Source organism: Tasmannia lanceolata, unplaced genomic scaffold, assembly GCF_043159265.1.
Source record: "Tasmannia lanceolata isolate RefF3 unplaced genomic scaffold, GAP_Taslan_0.1 ptg000003l, whole genome shotgun sequence".
In the NCBI taxonomy this organism is placed as follows: Eukaryota; Viridiplantae; Streptophyta; class Magnoliopsida; order Canellales; family Winteraceae; genus Tasmannia; species Tasmannia lanceolata.
The window spans coordinates 7876137-7899980 of record NW_027518680.1 but is presented as its reverse complement, the minus strand read 5'-3'; the positions used below and the strand labels follow the sequence as shown (position 1 = coordinate 7899980).

General features: G+C 38.2%; 1 protein-coding gene across 1 annotated transcript; it reads left to right on the top strand.

The window, feature by feature from the left end:
• Window positions 1-10447: 10447 nt before the first annotated feature.
• On the top strand, window positions 10448-23792 carry LOC143849948 (squamosa promoter-binding-like protein 17). Its single transcript, XM_077359264.1, has 4 exons — window positions 10448-10979; window positions 22314-22450; window positions 22638-22714; window positions 22980-23792. Exons 1-4 carry the CDS (start codon window positions 10630-10632, stop codon window positions 23541-23543), a joined length of 1128 nt encoding a protein of 375 aa, XP_077215379.1. The 5' UTR covers window positions 10448-10629; the 3' UTR covers window positions 23544-23792.
• The last annotated feature ends 52 nt before the right edge of the window (window positions 23793-23844 follow it).

Genomic DNA, 23844 nt, shown 5'->3' with positions numbered 1-23844 from the left:
GATGAGCTTGAAAGTAGTTGATGAGCTTGAAACTACAGGGTTGTAACTGTATTTTTCCCTATTCTTTATTAACATCTTGTTATTTTTCCAAAAATAAAATAAAATTTTTACCACCTTTGCAAAGATGCATCTATACTTAGTACTTTATATCATAGTTACCAGGGTGGGAAACGAAATGTGAAACGCTTGAAAAAAATATTAGGGGAAACGAGAAAACAATGGAAAATCATACGAGAAACGTCTTGAAACACATTAGAAGGGTTTCGGAAACGATAGAAAAAACACACATGAAACACAATGAAAACACGAAATATGTGGTTTTGTAGATTTAAATTTTTTTAATTTCAAATTTCTATTTGAATTTTCTTGTTTTTATTTTTCTTACAATATATGCTATTGTTTTCTTTTTTAATATCTATTCCACAATTTTTGATGTGTTTTTTCCAAAATATTTTTCATAAGTTCCACATATGTTTCCTACACGGTTCACATGCGTTTTCTACGAGTGTTGCATACGTTTATCGTGCGTTTCACACATGATTTACATAAGTTTCTCATATGTTCCTATGCATTTCGGAAACATTTCTCCGATTTTTTATCATATTTCAGAAACGTTTCCGAAACACGTTTCCCATGTTTTAGGGGAAACGAGTTTCCCACCCGCCCAAGGAGTTTCCGGCAACTATGCTTTATATATACGCATGAGAACCCATTCTTTCTTTAGTCTTGTACTACTTGCCATGCATCTATTATGTTTCTATTGTTTGGCATCCTTCAATGTTATCAATTTAGGAATCCATGTTTTTCCCCTTTTTTAGTAAGTCTGACCTGTGGTTATGTCAGCATAATTTTCACCTCTTGGTTTAGCTTCATAATTTGGTTTCCACAATAACTACTAGAGTACATATTATACATGATTGGGGCTTGTTTGAACATTTGAGAGGTTCTGAATTTCTTTCCTTGTTGCTTTGTCAAACTTAGTAAGAGGCAATCTTTGTGTGTATTGTTGGTAAATCCTAGAGTATTGATTGTACATGATTGTGGCTTGGTTGAACATTTGAGAGGTTCTGAACTTCTTTCCTCGTTGCTTTGTTGAAATTAATAAGAGGGAATCTTTGCGTGTATTCTTGGTTTACATGTTTGGTACATGACTAAGTGTTTGGATTTCCAAATGTTGCATCTCAGTGCACTCTTCAGCACTTGGCATTCTGCCGTGTGTCCATGTAAGAACTAGTGGTGACAGAGCATCTTGCTTCCTTGCTTCCTATCACTTCTTCAGTTCAATCCTTGAAGTTTTGTTTATTCCAGACCTTGAGGTTGACTATTTTTCAAAATTTTTAGTCTGAGATTGAACATTTGAACTTTCAGTTGACCTTCTCCATGATTGAACATTTGAACTTTCAGTTGACCTTCTCCATGTTAGTAATAACACTTACATATACGTTTTTTTTATGCTTTATATGTCATCAATGGGAGATTTGTAATATAATTTATTTGCTGCCATTTATAAGTGAGTGATTAGGGTTGTAAAGAGCATCATAATATAATCTAAACTCCATGATGACTATAGTCTCTCCTCTTCCTAAATCACTTGTCTCTCTTTACCCTTACTCTATTGCCTCCAACTTATTCGAAGCCCTAATCCTACCTCAGATCCTATTCGAAAGCCTAACCCTACCATCCTATCTATTTAAAACCCTAGTCCTCTCCCATCCCATCTATACAAAAACCTAAACCTACCATCCCACCTATTTGAAACCTAATCTCCAATCCCACCTATTTGAAACCCCAATCCTCCCATCCCTTCTCTGCAAAACCCTAATCATTCCATCCCATCTCTTTGAACCCTAACACTACAATCCTAGCTCGTCATCCATTGGAATGCCTAATCTGATTCATCTCAATCTGTATGACTTCCTCTTCCAATACCTTTTCACCCTTCCCATCCCTTGTTCAACCCGTCACTATCAAAGTATCAAGTTATCCAATGATAACTTTCTTCTATGGAAGGGGCAAATCACACATATTGCATGTGCTCAAGGAATAATTGAACACTTGAGTGGTCCTTTTATTGCCCTGAAAGAGGGGGAGGTGATTCTACCGTAGGAGAGGAGAAAGCTAGATTATGGGAAAATTATCCAAAACATGCACCAAGGATCAACTCATCATTGCATGGTTGAACTCCACGCTCACACCAGAAGTACTTGCTCAACTACCCGACATATTCTCTTCTCGAGAACTTTGGACACCACTTCACGTTTTTTACTTGCAACATCCCAATTCTCATATCATTCAACTCTTGATGGAGCTTTAGAACTGTTACAAGGGCATCTTTTTCATCTCTTAAGTTTCTCAACAAATTCAAGAGTCTATTTAACCAATTTGCTGCTGTTCAGAGGCCTCTAGATGATCAAGATAAGGTCTTCGACTCATACGTTGCTTTGGTAGATGATTACTTCATGATCAACACCTTGAAACCATGTAAGTGGCTCTACCCACGTTTGCCGAATTGCTTGTGTTCCTCCTCCAGCATGAAGGACTTATATCTTCTATAAAGGGCTCCGCGAAGCCTCCCACAACACTATCTTCATCAGAAGATTCTTTTGAGTCACTTTATGCTGCTGATTAATCCGGTCATTGATGTGGATGTGGTCGTGATCAAGGCAACTACACATATATGCAGCAAGGGTGTCCCCAATCAGCCACAACAATGGTACTAACTGATAAGAAGTATGCCATGGATCTTCGAAGTATATTTGATATGATCAATTGCAAGTCTATTGCAACACTGTCTACAACAAAAAGGCTAGCACCAAAGATGGAGAAAAGATAGCAAATCTTCATATGTATAGAAGTATGTCGGGAGCACTCTGGTACTTGACCTTTACAAGGCCACATATCATTTATGCAATGAATCAAGTGTGTCAGTTGATGCATGATCCAAGGCAATAACACTTAGCTCCAAAAAGAATCACGAGATATGCAAGAATACTTATAAGGGACAAACCACTGGATTCCATGACACTCTAGTTAGTATGAAACATGCGAAGTTTGATTTTCTTTTCATCAGAAAAAGAGTGGTGAGTGGTGAGATCACTCCTCTTTTTGCCCCCAATCAAAGATCAAGTGGCAAACATCTTCGCCAAAGGATTCTCAAGTGATCATCATTTGTGTTTGACTGATAAGATGTACATGGGGAATGTTAATAATAACACATAGATATACGTATTAGGATGGTGTATATGTCGTTAATGGCAGATCTGTAAATTTGTTTGTTTGCTCCCATATATAAGTGATTGATTAGGGTTGTAAAGAGCATCATGATGCAATCTAAACTCTATGGCCAGATTGGTCTCTCCCCTTGGTTCCTCTCTTTTTTCTTCCCCATTACATATCAGATTATTGCACTTTTGACACTCAATTCCCAAATCATATTGGATACACACACTTAAGTATTCTTGCCTATCTCGTGATTCTTTTTGGAGCCCGTAACTGTAGCCTTGGATCATGCATAAATCATGCATAAACTGACACACTTGATTCACTGCATAAATATAAATGATATCTGGCCTTATAATGGTTGAGTATTGCAATGCTCTCGACATACTTCTGTACATATGAAGATTTGCTACCTTTTTTCCACACACACGCACGTGCACACACCCCTATATGAGTTACGTGTGAAATGTGGTATGTACTGAATTCTCAGACATGCATGACCGCGCATGTCACATGTTGTTAAATTTTACATGATTTCCACTGAAATTTCCAACTGAAACCGAAATGTTTCTGTTTCCATCACGACCGAAGCCGAAATTTAAAACCTTGTTGAAAGTAACCCAACTTATAATTTATGAACAATGACCTAAAACAGTAGGAGCTCATCAAAAGTTAAGCCACATCCTGTGACCTTTAGAATAGTCCATTTCTCTCGCCGCTGACTTGGATGGAGGCATCTATCTGATATCATAATCAATTATATTGCCATTCAAAAAAATATATTTTAGTTATATTTTTCACTGGGTGCATGATTCTAGATGATAAAGCAAGCATCTATAAATTCTGGTGGTCCTAGCATACACGAGACTTCTTGGTTACTGATGTTATAATGATTGCCAAGGTGGATTCGGCGAGGAACACACTTTTGGTTTTGGTACTCCATTAGCTGTTTATCATCAGAGGCAGACCCATAATGTTTGCTGTTTGGCTGATGACTTCGCTACCTTGGTGTCTCTGTCCTCACATTTAAGTGTGAATGAGTCTTATGGTGCATGGGCTTGAATGTTTGACAAAGTTTGTTGGCCCTGTATCTCTACGTGTCTATATACCTGTGTGTGCGATGTTTACTAAAATATATAAATTATAGTTAGAAAATTTATTAATATTTACTAAATATTATACATTATCTTATTTAGTGTATGTGATATACAAACATAGAATTTCTATTACAAAATGGTTTAGTTAGAACTGGTCTTGCCAGTGTGTTGGTAGCACTGTAGCTGCAGTTGGTTGTATTATGTACTTGGAGGTCCGGAAACAAGAGTGGCAGCGATGGTGTCACCTTCAGTTGAAGATTTCTGCAACTAATCCCCAAAACCTATGGGACAATAAGCGATGGAGATTAATGTGATTCTGGGGTTTTGTAGTTTGAAGAGAAAGCGGTGAATTACTTGACAGTCGTACCCTGTCATTGTTGTTTATATTTCCTGAAAGAGATTTCGGTGCATATGAAGAAATCTATTTCTAGATCAAGTGATGAAGCTGAATATAGGTCTAGACTACTGAATGTAAATGAGCTTGCTTGCTTCAAGCAAGTTTAGAGTATTCTGATTTTGAAAAACCCATAGGTATGGTTCTGCCTAGTTAAACTTGTAATACTGAAAATATTATGTGAAAAAGAAGTAATGGAACGCGGGCTGGGCTCCTAGTTTAGTAGCTTGCTTGGTTTAAGCAAGTCCTAAAGGCTTTTAATAAAGAAATCAAGGTTGTGGTTCTGTACTGTGAATTTCAGAGTGCAATCTGCTGAAATTTCCAGGTCCAAAAAAGTAATGGAAATCACCACTAGTGTAGTTGAGCTTGCTTGGCTCAAGCAATTCTCAAGGATCTTGGTCTGGAAGCCAAGAGTATGGTTCTTTATTTTGAATCTTGCAGTACAATGTGCTGAATTTTTCTACAGAAAGTAATGGAACACACCAATGTTAATTACTCATATGGAATGATGTGATAGGAGACAAAGCGTCAGCTATGTCAAGTGTTGTGTGAGGTCCCAACTTTGTAAAAATAATATTTTCCCTCTGGAAGTCCATAGAAAGAAAATTGAATAATGAATAAGGTGCCTTGGTTGATTCTTCAATAGAAAAACTTTAATCTTAGGAACAGAAAGAGATAAAATGTAAAAGCAAATCCTTGCAACCTAAACTGTCTTCTAGCCATCTCTGGAACATGCCTTTATTGAGCATATTAATATTAAAGCTCTTGCTGACTTGTGTTGGACATTGTTATCCATGAGTGTACGACCATATAACACATGAAGGCTTTGTAGTCATTTGCTTCCCAAAAAAGCTCTCAGCAACCAACTAAAAATGAAAAAGACAAGGTGAATTTGTCTTGTTATGGAAACATGGTAGTGCAAATATTAGTAGCCTATATATGTTACTTTTTTTTAATGGTAAAGAATTCCATTAAAGAGAAGAGAAAGAAACAAGGGGGGCCCACGCCCTCACCAAGATGGTTAGAACAACAAGCAAAAAGAAGAAAGATAGAAGAAGAAACACTAGAAATCCCTGCCAGGGTGGGGTTTGGGTGGGTGGGGTTAATCAAACAGCTCAAGACGCTTCCTATCAACCTCCGATCTTGGCATCTTGCTAGCCTATCGGCATCTATATTCATTAACATTCAACATGCTAAAAAGATATGGAAGAAGCCTCCACTTGATCCCTAAAATGCACAAACTTCCAATGCGGAGAGAGACTTTTCTTCAGCTACCTAATCACATTTATAGCCCCCTTCCACGATCACTCTGTTGAGGGGATGTGTGTTTGTGAGCCTAATACCTTTGAGCACGGCTCTCACCTCAGCCTCATTGGAATTTGCTATTGCAATGGGGCCTGAAAATGCCTAGGTCGCCGCTCCCCTGTCATTTCTTAGCAAGCTGCCTGCTCCTACTGTTCTGGGATTCCTCAAATTAGAACCATTAAAGTTCAGTTTTAACAGTCTTGGTTCTTGAGGATCTCACCTTTGTGATATGGACAGAGGCGAGAGCATATCCCTCTCTTTTATTTCTGATTTTTGCATTTGTTTGTATAATTCTAAATGAGTTGTATGCATGGTTTTAAATTTCGGTTTCGGCTAAAATTTCGGACTTATCCGAAACCAAAATTTCAGCCGAAATTCTGAAATTTCTGGTGAAATCTGGTATTGGCACACGAAATCACTGATTTTTGGGATGAAATTTCGATCGAAATTACAGAAGTTCAGGGCAAAATTTCGTTAATTTCGTTCGAAATTGTTTGACGGAATAAAACATAATTATTTTAATATAAATTTTGACAAAATCCCAGAAATTTCGATCAAAATTTGATAAATTTCGGGAATTCCGGTTTCGGTACCATTTCGTTTCGGTCCAAAATTTCGGATTTCGGTCGAAATTTAAAACCACGGTTGTATGCCATTGAAAGAAGAGAACCTAAAGTATAGAAAGGGGGCACATGATACTAAAACAAGGCGCCTCGTAAATATTAGCTTCCTTTAAATAAAGGTGAAAATATCATGAAAATTTGAATCTACCACATCATTTAACCATTTAAAGCTGTTATTATGTCTTTTTCTCTTTTTATTTCTACCGTGATAAATTAAGAAAATTAATTGCAAATAAGCACAAATAACCACATCATTTAACCAACTAAAATCTCTTATGTTGTTTGAAATTATATTACCACCATGGTTTTAAATTTCGGTACATATTTCGGTGTTGACTGAAACCAAAATTTCTGGCGAAATGCCTAAATTTCGGCTGAAATCTGGTAAGGTGATAAGAAATTTGGATTTTTAGGCCTAGATTTCGATAAATTTTGGCCGAAATTCAGTAAGGAAATAGAAGAAAAACCATTTTATCGAAATTTCGGCTTTCTCCAAAATTCTGGCCGAAATTTTGCAAATTTCCAAAATTTCGGTTTCCACACTCTTTTGTTTGTCTTTTCCTGAAAATGACATCATTCCTACTCCTATTTCTATTCTCATGAACGTAAAATACTTTTAGGAAAAGACAAAAAAAGAGTGGAGATACCATTTCTCTCATGTCATTATCCTTTGTAAGCTCTCCTTCAATAAAAACAAAAAAGGTGTGGGGGCCACAACGCTCTGTTATATAGTACACGCGGGTCATCGGATCAAGTAGATCAATAATCAATTAACTACCGAGTCGGCTCAGTGAGTTAGAGTCACCATATCGTTTTCTCAAACATAGAAAAACAACATTGCAACATTTGTCATTGTAGAAAAAGATTGAGGGTATTTCAGTCATTTCAATTCCTACGGACAATGAGCAGAATCATGCGCGTGTGCGGGACCGTATCTATATAAGACTGTTTGTACGTAGATCCGGACAAATGTTATGATGAGCTTCTTACTTTTCCCTTTATGTCCCTGACCAAATGGAGTCAGGCACTTAAAACTCAAAAATGGTAGTGACACCCATATAAATGTTTAGACACTTGTCACACTTCCAGTTAATTTAGGAGTGGCAATATCAGCCCCTCACTTAAAACTCAAAATGGTAGTGACACCCATGGACATTATTTTCTCACATTTATTTTACCAGATAAGACAAACATACATGGGTGAAATCATAATTTAGTAGTGGCAATATCAGCCCTTTTATGCAGAGAAGGAATGCTTTTATTGCACTTCTCTTTGTTGGGAAAGAGTTGGAAAGATTCTGGCTTCATATTTGATAGAGAATCACTAGCAGCAACTTCATCTTTGTCTTTTAGCATTTAAAGGGCTTGTAACCCTATGACGGCCCTTTAAATATTAAAACGTAAGAAGCTTCCGTGGAAATATCAAAACATTGCAGTGTGGATATCATTTCCCTTTTAACAGTGTGAATGTTAATTATTTTTCTTTTTAAATTTCACCATATTTCTTCTTTTTCTTCCTTGGGCCATCCCATAATAGTGTAAGAGTAGGCCATAAATGAGGTTTTAAATTTCGGGTGGAAATGGGTGTAATTGGAATAGGATGCCGATTCTAGTGTCTGATTCCAGCAGTCCAAGATTCCAAATGAACCCTTAAAGTAACTCCAAAAGCACAATGCCTTTTCGCTAAGGACAGGGATGTTAGCTCGTTCTTGACAGACACTCTCTAGGCCTGTTTTTTGCCTTGTCTTTGTGATCAGGTCCATTGGTTCGACTAGACACCACAAGCCATGCCAAATAATATTGAGAACTCCATCGGGTTGGGTCGGGTTCATCTAGAGCCAAACAGTAAAATAAAAGAAAAAAAAAATAATCATAAGAAAATCATGAAAAAATTAGAGTCCGGAGCCGGGTTCAGGTCGGGTCAGGTTGCCAAGGCCGCAACCCTAACCCAACCGGAAATTGAATCGGGTTGGCTTTTCCCAACCCTAACTAACCCAAGCCAAGCCAAGAAAATGCCAACCCAACCCAACCCAAGTTGCACCCCTATTTTTAGCATTACTGGAGATACGCGCCCCACTTTGTTGTTTTAAATGCATGTGTCCCGATAGAATATCCCGAGCTTTTTTTTTTGGTAGCAACCCTCTTTTTTTAATGTGAGAATTATTGAGATACTTTTAGACAAATGTCATGATTTTAGAATGGAAATTATTTCCACCCTCTTTCCCAACATTGTTATCCCTTTCCCTAAAATGACTATTTTTTCAAGAAAATACAACAAAAAAGCTAAAAATGGAGTTGTTTTAAGTAAAAGACAGACTAAAGATGAAAATGTAAATAACCTTTGCTTCCATGTTTAGACTCTCTCCATGCCTTCCTCATCTGTAGAAGGGAGTAGTCAGCAATCTTGGAGGAGCTCCATGCTCCCGAGCAAAATAGAACTTGTGAATGGGTATCCTTGCCTCGTGGGAAGCAGGTAATGAAATAGCAAGTGAGTCTATATGATCAAGTTTAATATTTGATGGGACTTTGGAGCGATATAAGGCGCGTATGGTAGCACAGGACTTTGTACTTCTACCTTCTCATAGAAAAATATGCGCAACCATTATATAACACACACACACACACATCTATGAGTTTAGGGGTGTAAACGTTAAGCTCAAAAGCAAGGCTCGGGATCGAACCGGGCTCGGCTCGGCTCAGTCAGGCTCGCTAGCGGCTCGCGAGCCTTATCGAGCTGCTCGCGAGCCTTATCGAGCTCGAATTATATTAATTTCACACCCCTCATCTTCTCTGGACAGCCATAACTAGTGTTTTTTTACTACTCTTTTTACACTACGGGGGTGGTCCAAGTAACAAATGGGGTTCCAAAAAAGAAGTGACATATTTTGCCTCCCCCTTTCACTCCCTGGACATCCCTTTTAGTTTATATATTAATATATAATATATATATTTAAATATATTAAATTCTTAACGAGCCGAGCCGAGCCTGGCCTAACTCGGGCTCGGCTCGGCTCGTTAAGGATTCGAGCCGAGCTTTTTTTGAGCCGAGCTCGAGCGAGCTTCCGAGCCCGAGCTAAAATTGACACCCTTATATGAGTTGGTTGAACGTTACGAAGTCTGTCCGGTTGCCATCGAAATCGTGTTTCACTGGGAAAGGAGTGGAAGATGAAGCCATTTTTTTCTTTCCTACGAACGTTTGATCGGCATACTATTGAGTGATAGTACTCGTTAACAAATAATTTTTCCAAATGATAATTGCCATATATTATTCGACTGATAGTCCTTATTAATTGGCAATGAATTATCCGAATGATACTAAATTTTGGGCAGTGATATCCCGCTCCCCTCGCTAATGGATATTGTTAGGATATTTTAAGGGGTGGAGGAGCTACTGTCAACTCCAAATATATTTTTCAGTGCAATTATTAAAACATGTTTGTGCTGATATCATTTCTCCTGTAATATATTTTACAAACAACAGGGACCTTCTCATTCAATTCCTAGTAATTCCTATACCCAGGCCTAGTACCACTTACCGACTTACCGCCAACAAACAAGACAGGACCCATTATTAGTGATTCTACTAAAACAGTAGTTCAGTAGTTCTGGAAATCACCTTCCACCAAATCTACTCAACCTTCTACAAAATCTATCTATTTCTGCCAAGATATTTCACACGGGCTTTGTAGATTTCCCATGTTTTTTTTTTTACCACAACAGAGCCATTTTCAGTTAAAAATCTTGCCTTTTCAAGATGCTTGAGGCTTGAGCTCATTGCCCCATACTAAAAGCAACTAAAAGCTCTGCCAGACAAAGTACTAATATGTCGTCTCTCTTTCTCTTTCTTGAATTCCACTCAGAGTACTATTAACCATAGAGCTGTAACCAGCACAACCCACGTCTCTTTTTTCCCCAACAGACCTTTAAATGCTCTCTCCTAAAAAACCCACCTCTCTTATGCCCCACCATGAATGGAAAATAAACAGCTAAAATGGAGATGGATTCTAGCTCTTTGGAAGTTTCAGGGGCTTGTGGTTCTACTGACTCTCTAAATGGCTTGAAATTTGGGAAAAAGATTTATTTTGAAGATGTGGGTGTTGGGGTTTCTAACACAAAATCAGCTGCGTCTTGTTCTTCTTCAACTTTGGCTTTGGAGGGGCCTAAAAAGGGGAGAAATGTGGTGCAAGGTCAACCTCCAAGATGCCAAGTTGAGGGTTGTAAGGTGGATTTGACTGGTGCAAAGGCTTATTACTGTAGGCATAAGGTTTGTGCTATGCACTCAAAGTCTCCTAAAGTGGTTGTTGCTGGTCAAGAGCAGAGGTTTTGTCAGCAATGTAGTAGGTCAGTTGGGTTTTGCTTTTTATTTGTTTATGGGGGTAATTTGCATCTGTTTCTTGCTTTTTTTATGTTTCAGAGTTTGGTTTTGTGGATAGGCTTTTTAGATATTTGGTTATCTGTTGGTTTGGAGATTTAGCTTTATTTGTTCATTTGGTCTTTTTTATTCTGTTTAGAAGTTTGCTTATCTTAACGAATTTGAGTTCATTGTTCGGTCTTGATTTGTTGGTGTTTTGATTTTGTGTTCAGAGTTTTACTTACAAGGGTTGGTTCTGAGGAATCTAATTTCTGTTTTGTTTATTCTGGAGTAATTAGTGATTAGGTTTTGATGTCTGAATTTTGCTTATGTTTCTTAATTTGATTCATGTTGTTGATTTGACATGTCTGGGAACTAGTGTGTGGTTGATTCTATGTGGAAGGCTATAAGCCACGGGGAGATATTTTCCTGTTGGAACTTTACTTATTTCTATTTTTTTTCCTTTATTTTTGCTCTTAGGTTCTGAGGTTTGTTCTTGAATTGGAGTTGGTTATTGGGCCTTTGATGTTCTGAATTTAGTGTGCGTCAGATGAAAATGGTTTACTAAAACCATCCCTAAATGTTAAAATAAAGGATTACAAGGGGGGTCTAAAAAGACTATGCATTTGTTTTGCAACTGTTTTGCCAGACATGTTTATTTGCTCTTTGGTACAGTGATTTAATTTGTTCTTGAATTGCAGTTGGCTATAGGGCTTTCGATGTTCTGGATTTGGCATGCTTCAAATGAAAAAAGATTTACCTAAGACATGTAAATGTTAAAATAAATGATTATATAAGGAGTCTAAAACAAGTCAAATGAGTGTTTTTTTCAACTGTTTTGCCAGACATGATTCATAATAATAAAAATTCATTGCTATCGGATTCTATTGAAATCATTAGCTGAATCCCAGTAAAGAAATTTCCCAAGAAAATGAGAAATTGTTCTATTTTGTCTTGTGGCCGGTCTTCTGTGCCAAATCACAGGCCTGTGTAAGGCTGCAATCTGAACCCTTTTGGATTTACGTGGATCAGAAAGAAAAGGGCTGTGGTTCTTTTCCTTGGATTGGATTTCGATTAGTGAGGTAACATCTTAATCTCGGCTGTCTTATTCAATTTGTGTTTGTTAGGGAATGTGGTGTTTTTTATAAAGCTTCCAAGAACATTTATTGTACTGATGTATTCCCAATCGATCTTCATACACATGGTCTAGCTTTTAACTCTTGAAGAAATCTGTCTCAAAGTTTCAGTTATTGTGTCATAAAGGGCCTTCATACACATGGTTTAGCCTTTATCTCTTGCATAAATCTGTTGCATAGTTTCAGTCATTGCGTTATTTATGACTCAATGAATTTTTGCTTCTAGAATGCTGCACTGATCCTTATATGTTGAAATGGTTCTCCCCTGACAAGCATTGGGAAAATGGTAGTGGGCATTTTCCATTGTTATGGCACTACTCGAAAGCGTATTTAGGGAAATAACATTGTGATACTTTATGGAAGAACAAAATGTGCTGGATTATTGGGTATGCCCACTAGGATGCTAATGCAAACCCGGGGTTCACAGGTTCTTTATGGAGAACTTTGGAGCTCAAGGTGTTTATAGTTTAGTTTAAAATCAGCATTAACAATTCCAAATCAGATTAACATTCAGAAATTTGGTCAAGTATGAAGTAGAGTCTTCACACGTGTTAGCTTTAAATTCAAGTCATCAACAAACTTAATGCAGTCCAAGTAAAGCGTGCAACAGTAATATCACACCAAACTCACAAGTATTCAAAAAATTCAATATGTTGGCGACAAAATACTTGGAGTATTCAAACAGAACGATTCAAATACTTGAATATCTTGATCAAGTGATTAAAACAACAAAGTTAGCCTATGCGTGAGCTTTTTAAACTCAAATAACTCTAGTATTTGATCTGGATTTGAGCCTACTTGCCGTTGAAAATGTTGCAACACTAAAAGAAACTATTTTATAGGGAAATGTCTTCCCTTTTTACCCTTTCCTTTCTTTGAAGTTTTAAAAGACTAAGGTTTTTGTTGTAATATTCCTTATTTAAGAGCTTTGGTTTTTACACACTTTGGGTTCAATCCACCGTAGAAACTCAACAAGTCTTTTTTTTGGAGATATAAAGGATCCCTTCTCTCTTCTTTGTGCATTGCCAACTCAAATGGCTTGGGTTGGCATGACTTGGCCCAAATCTTGTTTTGGGTTTTACACATTTTGGGGTCAATCCCACATTAGAAACTCAACAGGTCCATATTGGAGATTTAGAGGATCCCTTCGCTCGTCTCTATGCATTGCCAACTCAAATGGATTAGCTTGACTTGGCTCAAAGCTCGATGCGTAGCACCAAGCTGCATGTGTGTGCATGTCTGCTTGGCATGGGTGCAAGAGCATCACACGCATCTCTACAAGTCGCATCGACCAACCCTTACTCTTTTCATTTTTCGAATTGGCCATGGGCCCGAAGAGCCACCAGACCAAAGCATGAGGTGTACATGGTCCATGTGGTGGTTCTGTCCCCCCTTGGTTGCACAAAATCTTGTGGAACCCGAGTTCTGTGGTCCTCGGAGTTGGTGGTCCACTCCCCTTGGGTGCACAGGAGTTGGTGTGCCATTTCAGGTTGTATGCTTGCCAACTTAGCTCAACATCCAGAGGCCTATATAAAGCCTTGGTGGAGAATGCAAAGGCACACTTGAGACACCAAGAACAGAAGATATAATGACTAAGAGAGCTAAGAAGAAAGTTCTGCAGAGAGAAAAATAACTGCTGCAAGAGCGAGACAAGGGTCCAACACATTTAAGGATGAAACTGTGCCATGGATTGAGCTAGGTGGATTAACCAAGCAGGGTTTGACTGCCAGACCAAGATTAGTTTTCTTCAAAAACACTTTTTTTTCTCTTATTGTTACAATATTCTTGATTTTCAATGTTTATTGTTATGTGTATTTTCTTATGTTGTATGTGGGGTTTGTTAGTGCATAGCAGTGGGTATGTGTTTTAGTGTAATGGCCATTAGTTGTGGCTAATGTGTTTAGGGTAGTGGGAGCTAGTTACTTATGATGTGTCTTGTTAGTGGGTGAGTGTGCTTGTGATGTGGCACTCCCTCTTGCTTGTATTTTTGTAGTAGCAATTCAATGAAAAGAGGAGAAGAAGAATTTTACAGCACAAAGGAGACTTTGTTCTAGGAGAGTCATGGCTCCTCTCGAATCGAGCCGTTAGGAGGTCCGGTTGCCTCGAATCAACCTCTCTCCCCCTCATTTCTATTTTCTATTTTGTTTATTTGTGTTACGGCCAATTAGGCACGTAATAATAGTGTTCCTCTCTAACCGATCTAGTAGATCAGGACGAAACTTCTTATAGTGTTCGATTTACTACTTAACATCAATTGACATTACTGAAAGGTATTCATCTTTAATTGAACTTTTTAGATCGTTAATTTTTTCCATCTACAACGTTTGGTTAGACCAAGTTGATTTGATTTATGTAAGTGTTTGTCTAAGATCTTTGTATCTGATCGACATCCCACAAGTAGGTTTCTCACTATAGTTTGCACCACACTGATTTTGGTTCCCTAATTGCCTCAAACTCAATAGCATCACACACGCCATCGATGTTTGATTTGAGAATCTGAACCCTCTTCACCTCTGTAGTGACCCCATCGCCATTGGCCACTGCCTTCTCAACGATGACCACCTTGGTCCTTACCTCCTCTAAGAGGTCGATATCACCTCCTTGACACTGCCCATTACTTCCTCCATTTCTTTCCTGGTCTCGTCCTTGAAGATGCTGAATGCACTCTGCATGTCGTCTACAAGACCCGCATTTGCTTTCGCAAGCTCATGGATGTCATCATCCATGGAATCCATCGTGGTGTCTAGGTGCCCTACGACAATTTCCAACTTGCCAACATGTTCCTCCAGCAAAAACCAAGTCCATGGACCGATCCCTTTTCAGCTCTTAGGACTTGTCCTTCCTTGACTTCGGAGGAACACCTCCCTTGCCTCCGGCGTGCTCCATAAGGACTTTCAAAGTTGCGATCGTGCTACCCTCGCCTATGAATGAAACAACCCACTGCTTATGAATGTAGTTAGCCTGGCTCTGATACCAACTATCATGGGTCTGTCTCCAACTTGCCGACATGTTCCTCCAGCAGAAACCAAGTCCATGGACCGATCCCTTTTCAGCTCTTAGGACTTGTCCTTCCTTGCCTTTGGAGGTACACCTCCCTTGCCTCCGGTGTGCTCCATAAGGACTTTCAAAGTTGCAATCGTGCTACCCTCGCCTATGAATGAAAAAACACACTGCATATGAACGTAGTTAGCTTGGCTCTGATACCAACTATCATGGGTCTGTTAATCTTTAACTATCATGGGTTTGTTAATCTTTCCCACTGCTTATGAATGTAGTAAACCTGGCTCTGATACCAACTATCATTGGTCTGTTAATATTTAACTATCATGGGTCTGTTGATCTTTAGCCTTGCCTCTGTGCGACACACGTGCAATGCTCTAATGTCAGCCTTGAGTCAACCTACAACTCCCACAAAGGAAGCACACAAGAGTGAAATAGGAAGAAGACTTGTATTGAACTCAAGATTGCTTTCAAGTTCTGAGATTCATATGTGATTTGCAAATGGGGAGGCCTCAGCTATTTACAGTCTACCTCTTCTTATACCAATGGGCTGGATCTTGCTACTTGGCAATCATATATGTCTATGAACAACTGAGAACCTTCTACAAGAAAAATGTCGAACATCTACAAATATTTACATACATATCTACACACACCCAGACCTTTCAATGAGACTTCTACACCTTTTTAGAGTTTTATAAGGTTCTTCACTTCTCTGGGGCTGTCTCAGCCTCAATCAGGACTATAAAAGGAATCAAGTTAGCCAATTGTCACTCCGTGACATCATGCTTTTAGTCCTCTGTAGTGTTCAGGTATTGGAATGCAAATGTTGTTTCCTCTGGTTAAACTTTTGTCCCATATAAATTTAACTTAATTCGCATATATGTAGATACAGCGTTAAGGTAACTGAAGTCATCCTTTCTCTTGCTTTATGTCTATAATCCTTCTAAGTGAATGAAAAACAAGTTCTCAATTTAATCTTGAGCTCGTCTCTCTTCTTGGCTTCTTGTTTTGGTTGTGGTCTTGGGTGCATTAAAAATTTCAGATTGCCATACTTTGGAGCGTCAGGTGGTCGGGTTTGGGGCCTTGCGATTTTATAAAACAATTGGAAACTTAGCTATATCCCTTGAATCTTGTACAGGTTCTTGATCGGTTTTCGGATTTACTGTGTACTGGCCCTTTAAAAAGTGAAAACAACAGAAGATGTCCATTTCTAAGATGAGCTCGGAACTGAACAAGAAGCTGAAAAGGTGATGTGTGGGGATCTTCATAGTTGTTGGGCTGTCATTTGGATGTTCACATGGGGATTGTTAAAAATGAATTTCGTGAAATTTGAGTTTATTAGAGAGAACTATGATGTCAAGTAGTGGCATGAGAATGAGATACACTATTTTTGTCTCTTCACTCCTTGGAACAGCTTCATGTGACTTTCCCAACACTTTCTCCTGATAAGTTTTGAATGCAAACATAATCAAAGCATCCAAAATGTCGAAGATGAAATACGTTTTAAATGAAAGATCACTTGTTTAGCAATCAGTAAATAAAGTATACCCGGGGAAAACAACTGATTCGGAAAATGATGGAATTATAGACAAACCCCCAAGAACAAATTTTATTCTTTATTTCTTCAAGAGGAATGCTAGCATCACGCGGTTGTTTAGCTGCTTCACCATACTCGGGTCCCCACTGGATAGAAAGGAGCCAAGTTGGCATTGATTGTCAATCTAAAATCACACGACTTTAACTACAGTTAAAATAACCCCATAATAATCGTCTATCTCTTTGGAAAATCATCTTAAATGCAGGTAAACTTTTCTATTGATGGTAAATATATTGTGTCCAAAAATAAGCAAAATCCGGCAAAACCAATAAATGGACGTTCTTCTTAGTCGGGTAAAGATACCAAGAACGAAATCTGGAAAAATACAAAATCGACCGACAGGGAGGAGAAGAAAGACAGAATCTAGAAGAAGAGGTAGTATAATTAAGTGGATTTACTTCTAACACATGTCAATTGTTTTCCTGAAATTACTTCGATTTTTACTCCCTCTTTTCATTATTTGCTGTTGCAACTTGAGTACGGGCAAAATCCTTTCTCGTTTTCCTTGAAATTGCTTTGAATTGTTTGTTGATGTATTTTGTATCCAAAACTCAAATCCAAATCCAAGTACAAAAACATGAGGTATCCAAATGTTGCCTAACTGAATCACAGAGTTGACATGAAGAACAGGGTCTTTCCCAATTCCCCTTGACAAGTTTCTCTTTCATTGCTACATCAGCAAGAGAGATTCTTCTAGATTACACAGTGATACATGCTTAAATGGGTCCCATTTAGAATGGAATAAATTACTTTATTATTTTAGAGAATAATATCAGATCTTACTAGATGTGATATATTTAGTAGCTTGATAGATTAGAATACTAATTTAGATTAGTATAATCTTTATTTAGTTACTTTTATTCTTATCATAAGATCTTTCTATGTTTATCTTGGAGTGCTTTATATAAGCACATGCTACTGTAATGGAAATCAAGGAATGAAGAAATCTATCTTAGAAATTGTGTCTTTTTGCACAAAGGAGGATTGATCCTTCCCTCAAAGTGGATCAAGAGGCCAATCTTCCCTCTAAGAAGATCAATTCCGTTACGAAACGATTTAGGTTCGTAACACACAGTTCCCTTTCGATAAGGCTTAGATTTTTTATTTATTTTTTGCTTCATAATTTAGTTCTTTTTCTACTTAGGCCCTAAGGCTTAAATTCTATTTTTTTTTTTTGCTTCATAGTTTATTTATTTTTCTACTTAGGCCTATTCTGCTATTTAGATTGCAAGGATTTTTTTTTGTAACTGTGTAATCTAGAAGAATCCGGCATTTGGACCTCAAATAAGAGGAGATCAAGAGAAGGGGAAAGACCATCCTCCTTAATCTTCCCTTTTCTTTCTAGTCTTTACGCTGTGCTTTTGATGGGAGTAGGAGGTTAGAGAGGGAGAGAGCCAGCCAGCCAGCCTGCACGTATCCTATAGGAAAGTCACGGCATTACGTCTCTAATTTCTTTACAAAGAGAGTACTATGGGGTTATCTTTAACTGTAGTTAAATTCGCCTCATTTTAGATTGACCAACAATGCCAGCTTGCCGCCTTTCTATCCAATGCGGATCCGAGTACGATCAAGTGGCTAAACAACCGCTTGACGCTAGCATTCCTCTTTCTTCAAAGAGAAATGCTATATGCAATCTAGAGGTGTAAATGGATATTCGAAAATTCGATTACCGTCCGCATCCGAATCCGTTTAAAGCGAATATTATCTGGATCCGTTTCAAGCGGTTATTATCCGAATCCGTTTATGAGATATCCGGCTCTTAGCGGATGCGAATCTGGTAAACGGAATATCCGATCCGTTTAACATCCGAAATTGAGGAGTAAATCCTTTTATTTATTATTAATAATATCATTAATATTTATTTTTAGTAATGACAAACTATCTTTTGTTTCTAAAAGAAAAGTGAATTTTCTATTTAGAAAAAAAAAGAAAGCAAAAAGTGTTTTGCGTAGGAAATGAAGTAATCTCTCATTTTAAGGGCATTCTTGGAGTTTGACATGGCTTCTTTATGAAGTAACAAATGTGGGTTGTAGGATGAAAGAGACAAATGGATGATGGTGATTGAAAGAAGATGTCATAGTTTCTAGAGAATTCTAGAGTAAAAAGGCCATAGTCATTGATGGTAAATGGACGGCTCAAATCAATTTTCCAACTAAGGGTTATATAAAAACCCAAAATGCAATTAAAAGAGGGGACTTCTAAGGTTTGCAAGGAGAAGCAAGAGAGAGGAGAGAGGAGAAAGGAGAAGGCTGAGACACCATCTTCGGCATTCCTTGGTGCCTCCAACCCCACCAAAATCCATTGCTGCGCTTCTCCACCTTCTCATAACCACCTCCATCACCGCCAGTCACCTCCATCTCTAACCCAATCCCCATCTCCATCCCCATTTCTCTTCATCTTCCACAATCAACACTCCCACTTCCCCTGTTCAAAATAGCCCAAACCCATTCCATCATATACATAAAAAAAGAAAGAAAAAACCCAAAGACCACTACCAACACCATCATCCATCCCCACCACCTCTCACTCTCTGCCTTTGCTTTAAAAGGAAGAAGAGGATCTCATATATTTTAGGGTTTGAGAGTTAATTTTGTGAAGAGAAGGTAGATGTCTGGTTTTAGGATTTGGAAAATTTATTCGAGGGGTAAGAAGGAGAAGAAAGATAACAGTGCTGCAATAAAATGTTCGAATTTACCGGATAAACGGATACGGATAATATCCGAATTTGAACAATATCCGACGGATACGAATTCGGTAATAGATATTAAATATCCGTCAAATTCGAATCCGAATCCGAATTCGGATAGTGTATACTGTAATCGAATTCGGATAGTGTATACTGTAATCGAATTCGGATATAGCCATATCCGATTCGAATTCGATCCGTTTACACCCCTAATGCAGACCCACGGTCTGCTGATGCACCTCAAACACACAGACGCATCTTTAAATGCAAAAAAATTCCCATGTTTTGAATGGTTTTCAACATGTAAAAGTAGGAACCGTGAAGACGTGCCCACCTGGCATCTCCAGATCTCCCATCTGCAGCTAAGCAATCTTCTCTCTTCGAATATGTACAAAATGACCGAAGATTGTGTATGAACAAAATCATTCAAAAAACAAAATAGTGTATGAACAAAAAATCCTGCATAATAATTATGATTTCTGTTATTAGAGAAAATAAAAAATGAAATGAAATACATCATTGATGATTTTATTCGTGTTTATTTTGGAGATATACAATAAAAACTTGTAAAGCACATTGAATAGAGATTTGACAATGATAAAGTGTATTGGGGGTATATTCTGAGATAATAATGAATGCATGCTATTATCCATTTTTTAGAGATTGAGATGGTTCATGAGATCCTTGTCCATGCCATTAATCATTGAGGGGATTTGATGGGGATATCAACAATGGATGGGGACATCAACAATGGGCGTGAATTCAAAGTTTACAAGCGCAGATGTGAACGAGACTGATGGTGGAGACTCTAGCATGGGCCACAGACATGGGGTCTTTTTTTTATTATTTATCTCTATTTTCGTCATTTTATTTGTAGCCTACTTTTTAGCCATCAAATCTCATCAGTTTGGTGTGTTTTTGGTATTATTAGAAAGGTTTTTCAATTACTTATCTAATGACTCCAATATCACATGGTTTGGATGTGATTTGAGCTTTAGGAAGTTATATAGGTCTATTATAGGATTACTATTTTAGGTAAGTTCTTATCGTTATTTAGTTTACTTTGGATTAGATGAATGGTTGAATTTATTTGATTAGGTTTTAATTTATCTTCTAGGGTTTCTTTTGGTATAAATACATCTTATGAAAGCGATGTAAGGGACTTTTGAATATTGAATAGAATTCTCGTTTTTTTGTGAGAGCTGTTGTGGCTTGGACTCCTCCTTCTCTTCTCCTCTTGGTGACTTGGAGCCAATCTTTCTCACTCTCCTTTCTTCTTCTCTACCCTCAAATCATCCCCAAACAAGGTAAGACATCAAATCTTTCAATCTTTTGTGATTCTTTAAACCTAGAGTTGAAAATCCTAAGTTCCAAATAGCTTCTTAAATCTTCAAGATCTCAACTTGAGACTTTGAAGGACTTTATTTGGGTCTAAACCTCAGCCAAAGCATCCAAGATCCATAGCCTTAAACCCGTTTTCCAGCCAATTGAAATTCGCACCCTTTTCAACCCTAGAACATGTTTTCTTGGAAATTGATAGTGCAACGGCTATCAAAACTGAACCCTAGGCCTGAAATTGGTTTTCTTTTCATCTTTTAGATCATACCCTACGAACCACCAGCCCTAAATCCTGAAATTACAGTTCTGTCCAAATTACCAAAATACCCTTTTGGCCTAAATTGGACCGATTTGACCCTGTTTTGTTGCTGCAGAAATTTATTATTGTTTTTCATTGGATTATTGCTGATTTCTCATCAAAATATGGTTTAGTTCATAGGTTTTGATACTGTTTTAATTATTCTACTTGGTCGTACGTTTAAAACCCCATTTTGGGCTAATTTTACTCTTAACTAGTTACCCAAAGGACCCTTTAACCGTCGACTAATTTGTTTAAGGTTTATTTGATGCTAATTGTGTTCTTTCTTATTATTTATTGCAAATTTAAGCCTCGATATTGCTGCTGTCCGTCAATTAGTTGTGCCTAAAATCAACCTTAGTTAACCCGTAGGTGTGTTTAGCCTCTTAAGAGTTAGCCCTAAACTTTCCTAGAACCCATTATCCCATTAGGAGTGTAGGATTTTCCCTCGTTTAGGTATTGTCGTGCATCAGGATTCTGTCTTGGTAAGGCACCTCGTCGGCTCATCGTTAAATTGAGAGATATTATTTTGGAAATGCGTTATCTTTGCTCAATTGTTTGTCTGGTTTTTCGCCATATGATGTGGTCATGTAATGAGTAAGTGGATAGGCTGGCAAAGGAAGGGGCAGAGGAGGAGGTGGTGGCTATTTTCGGTCCATAATCTTTGTTTGTAGTTGCTGTATTATTTTAGTAGTTTGGCATGCTTGCTGTTTACATGTGGTGGGATGTGTGAAACAACCAATTATTCCAAAAGCTTAAGCCGTTGGAGAAGGCGTTATTTAATCTTTTATGCTTTAACAATCTCCCTCATGTGTGGCCATTCTTTGGCCTACATGTGGCACATGTGACCCCTCTTTTAGGTTGGCCATTACACATGGATTTTAATATCAAGGAGGTTTGAATCCAGGGCATTTGCTCTGATATCATGTGAAACAACCAATTACTCCAAAAGCTTAAGCCGTTGGAGAAGGCGTTATTTAAACTTTTATACTTAACAGGAGGCCTCGTCCCTATAAAGTGAAATGAATGCTACATGAAACATCATTTTGATGATCGAACCCCTGCTTAAACTTCTTCTGAATGAAGTGATGAAAACCTATATATACTTTTGAAAGAGGCAAAATACATGAATAAAAAAAATGAAATTAAGCATCGAACACGTCCGTGTTTCTGTATTTTTTCTTATACTTTTGTTACTCAGAAAAGTTGGCTGTCTGGTTTTCATGGTCATTTTAATTAATGACTGGTTGGGTAGTTTCTGCACAGATTCCAGCAGCTGTCTGAATTTGACCAAGGAAAACGCAGTTGTCGTAGACGTCTGGCTGGTCACAATGAGCGCCGAAGAAAGCCACCTCCTGGGTCCTTGTCATCACGTTATGGGCGACCATTATCTTCTTTTCATGGTCAGAAAACATCAGGCAGCATTTATCTCCCTTTTTTTCTTAAAAAAAAAAACATTTATTTCCCTTTACTTTCGAAAAAGGCATGTGACTTCATCCATGAACCCATGAATTTTAAAGTGATTCGCAGATTTTCCTGCTTCTTTTTTGTGATCATCTTGTTTTAATTTTGTAACACTGATATTGACAGACGACAAAGGCAGAGTTGGTGGCTATCTGATGGACATTTCGTACCAAAGATTGCCAGGGCGAGATGTATGGCCAACGGTAATGTGAAACAACCAATTACTCCAAAAGCTTAAGCTGTTAAGAGTTAATGTTATTTAATCATTTATACTTCAACACTCCCCCTCGCGTTTGGCCTCTCTTTTGGGTTGGCCGTACACGTGGGTTTTTAATACCAAGGAATAGTTAGGTTTTGAACCAAGGACCAGCCGTGAGGCAATAGCTCTGATACCATGTGAAACAACCAATTACTACAAAAGCTTAAGCTGTTAGAGGTGGTGTTATTTTATCATTTATACTTCAACAGGTAAGAGCTGGTGATTGGGTACCCAACAATCAAGTCTCAGCCACTGGAAACTATCTTGCACTTCCATGGAAGAGCAGTGTAGATGCGCCTTCTGCCAATGTTCTCACTCATGGGGCGCACCCATATGTGCACAATTCAGTGGGTGGCACAGTCTTTCCTGGTTCAGAAATACCAACAGGCGAATGTTTTGCAGGAGTCTTCGACTCTGGTTGTGCTCTCTCTCTTCTGTCATCAACTCAGCCATGGGGCCCACGAAATGGAGCTTCGGGTATTGCAGTTAGTAGCTTCTCGAGCAACGAAGGTGCTCATATATCTCAACCAACTTCTCATGGCAATGTCACTAATAATTTTGTGAGCAATGTGTGGAGTTTCAAGAGCCATGAAGCTAGCAGCAGCTCAAATGAACTCCCGCGTGAGTTAGGTCACGGCCAAGTGTCTGAATCCGTCATTTATCAGTTCTCCGGTCAGCTCGAGTTAGCTCATCAGGGTAACAGGCAATATATGGACCCATCACAGTCCAAGGAGTATGGTTCTTCCAGCCATCAGATGCATTGGTCTCTGTAGGCCTGCTGAGTTCAGGATCTGTTTTCTTCTAATGTTTTTGCTTGAATTCCTTCACAGGTATTCTACTTGCATTCACTTGAACTGTTGTTAATTCTACTTTCCTTTAGATGGGTATTTCTGGTAGACATGGTTTGGATCTGAAACTCCTTCAATGGTTTATTTAGATACTCTAATGTTGAGAAGACCTGCCGAGAAGTATCTCGCAGACATTTTTTTGTTATTTTAGGTGAGACATTGGCATTTTGATTATTTTCCACGTGATTAGGGTATTTTGGTCATTCTCTATCAGATTGTGGTATTT

Bases quoted from the DNA above. Each gene is read 5' to 3' on its own strand.
- LOC143849948 (XM_077359264.1), top strand. From the start codon at position 10,630: ATGGAGATGGATTCTAGCTCTTTGGAAGTTTCAGGGGCTTGTGGTTCT. The intron at 22,451-22,637 runs GTCAGAAAACAT...TGATATTGACAG, and splicing joins ACCATTATCTTCTTTTCATG to ACGACAAAGGCAGAGTTGGT. The intron at 22,715-22,979 runs GTAATGTGAAAC...ATACTTCAACAG, and splicing joins GGCGAGATGTATGGCCAACG to GTAAGAGCTGGTGATTGGGT.